General features: G+C 43.6%; 1 protein-coding gene across 2 annotated transcripts; it reads right to left on the bottom strand.

Moving 5' to 3' along the window:
- Positions 1-1,069: 1,069 nt before the first annotated feature.
- LOC101647079 (nucleophosmin-like) lies at positions 1,070-1,857 on the bottom strand. 2 transcript variants are annotated; one of them, XM_030885959.1, is made up of 3 exons: positions 1,800-1,857; positions 1,286-1,505; positions 1,070-1,211 (listed from the first exon to the last, which is right to left on the bottom strand). In XM_030885959.1, the coding sequence occupies exons 1-3, from the start codon at positions 1,855-1,857 to the stop codon at positions 1,070-1,072; spliced, it is 420 nt and encodes a 139-aa protein (XP_030741819.1). The 2 variants fall into 2 exon arrangements, with proteins under 2 accessions (XP_030741819.1, XP_030741818.1); XM_030885958.1 differs by having other exon boundaries at positions 1,286-1,857.
- Positions 1,858-2,263: the final 406 nt, after the last annotated feature.

Below are 2,263 nucleotides of genomic sequence, written 5' to 3'. Positions count from 1 at the left end.
TATTGTCAGGTCAGCAGCTCACCCACGGACTGCATCCTCCATCATCTCCATCACGGGCCTCGGGGGAGTAGCATGCCCCTGGACCCAGAGTCTGCCACAAAATGACTCTTCATGCTGAGGGGTTTGTCAAAGGCATGTCTTAGCATTATTAGCATCGACACTTTTGAGAAAGACGTTCGTGTTTCCCAAGTTTTATCTGGGGTTTCTATGGACATAGCTATCAGTTATAGAAGGAGGAGGAGGAGGAGATGACGGGAAATTAGAATGTTAATCATCCACCCAGCCCCCTGCCCTTCTAATGCAGGGGAGAAGACATGCCGTGCAAAGCACCTTGGCTTAGAGTGTTCAGCAGCCCCATTGGTTTCCCCATTAAATACACAGAATCAATACTATTTGTTCCTCCTCATGGAGAGTTTTGAGGAAAGTGAAAAGAAAAACAACAAAGGTTATTACAAACACGAAATGTTGAAATGGAATGAAATACCAGCTAATTCTGTAATCTATTTTTGTAGGGAAACAGCCGATACTCACAGTCCTTATTTTGTTCCAGGCCCCATGCTAACTACTTTACATAAACTAAGCATGGTTGACTAGTAATAACAATGGAGGGCTAAATGTAACGGAAACTCCGCTGTAAGACTACTCACAATTTTCTCTTTTTTTTTAAGGGAAACATTGCTACCTTATTAAAATACTGAGTTTTATTTCACATGTATATTTTTGTCTCTCCACCAGTTCCATTTGTCTGACTACTGCTACTCCTCTGTCCTGTCCTAACATTCCATACAGATTTAGAACCAAGCAAAGGGTGGAGTTCCATCTTTACAAACTAAACAGGCATTTAGACAACACCTTCTTGGCAAAGGAAGCTGAACAACATTTATCAGACACGGTAGGGAAAGTTCTCACTTGCATTATAAGAAAGGACGGCCAGATAGCAACTGTTACAGAAATAAAATAAGACGGGAAATTTTAACAAACTGTTCAAACTATTTTCTTAAAGAGACTTTCTCCACTGCCAGAGCTCTTGAACAGCCTCCTTCCTGGTCAGTCATCCGGAAGCCATTCTTCACGTCATTGAGGATTTGGCTTCCACTTTAGGAAGACAACCACCCTTTTCTATACTTGCTTGCATTTTGGCTTTAACTACAGAACTAGGGCCTTTCCGTGTTTGGGGAGTTTTTTGAAGGATTTTTGACGTTTCGATCTTGGTGTTGATGGTTTTGAGTCTTTTCCATTCTGGTTTGATTTTTGTGCATTTTTGGCTGGAGTATCCCATAGAGATTTCTGCACTGGAGCTTTTTCTACAGTTTCATCATCATCAAAATCATCATCATCTTCTTCATCATCAAAATCATCATCATCGTCTTCTTCAGCAGCAGCAAGTTTTACCTTTTTCTGTGGAACCTTGTTACCACTTATGGGGGCAGACCGCTTTCCTGATACACTTAAAAGTTTCACATCCTCCTCCTCTTCATCGTCTAACTCTGCATCTTCCTCCACAGCTACTAAAGGCTGTCCACTAATAGGCTCAGGCCCTGAGCCACACTTCAACCGTAAGACCACTGGTGGTGTTATTTCAAAGCCCCCAAGGGAGACCGTTGGCGGTACGGACATTTTCAAAGTTGCCAGTGTTACTTTCATTGGGCTGCCTTGATAATTCGTTGCTTCTGCTGCAACAACATGCAGTTCATCCTCTGCACCAGCACCTGAACTGACCGTTCTTAAAGATAACTGGTGCTCGTTTTCAGCATTATCCACCTGAAAGCGGTCATCTTTGTCGGCCTTTAGTTCACAACCAAAAAGATACTTTGGGGGCTTCAGGGGGCTCATGTCCGTATCCATCGAGTCTTCCATGGGGGGATGGCATGCACTTCGGTGAGAGAAACAGAAAACGGAGGTAAACCACTGCCACTGCTAACACAGCAGCGCAGGACGGAATCACACCAGGGAGAGACGACTCACAATTTTCAAGCAAAGTGTCAGCACGTTTTTCCTCCCTGCATGCACCTGTGCTTGGTTCCAGGAAGGAAGAGGACGTAGAGGGCTCTGCTATATGTCTTGTAACCAAGGAAAGTCAGGGCAAAATGCTTACTTCTAAAGTCCTTGAGTGAATGGCTCCTGGTCTTTAAGATCTTCTTGTCAAAGGACAAAAAAATAAGTTCTTTCCATAGGGAGAGGGGGTCATAGTATATCCTCTTACTCTGATACAGTTCCCCATGTCAAAAGTAAGGGGTTGGCTGCAACTATAAACCCTGCAGAT

The sequence above is a fragment of the Echinops telfairi genome, unplaced genomic scaffold, assembly GCF_000313985.2.
Source record: "Echinops telfairi isolate 266 unplaced genomic scaffold, ASM31398v2 ScPeMD7_70;HRSCAF=299, whole genome shotgun sequence".
Classification (NCBI taxonomy): Eukaryota; Metazoa; Chordata; class Mammalia; order Afrosoricida; family Tenrecidae; genus Echinops; species Echinops telfairi.
The sequence above is the reverse complement of the archived record's forward strand: the minus strand, read 5'-3'. Positions and strand labels throughout refer to the sequence as shown.

Coding starts and splice junctions, on each gene's coding strand:
- LOC101647079 (XM_030885958.1), bottom strand. CDS start 1,857: ATGGAAGACTCGATGGATACGGACATGAGCCCCCTGAAGCCCCCAAAG. Junction 1,212..1,285: donor GAAAAAGCTCCAGTGCAGAA/ATCTCTATGGGA, acceptor AACCATCAACAC/CAAGATCGAAACGTCAAAAA.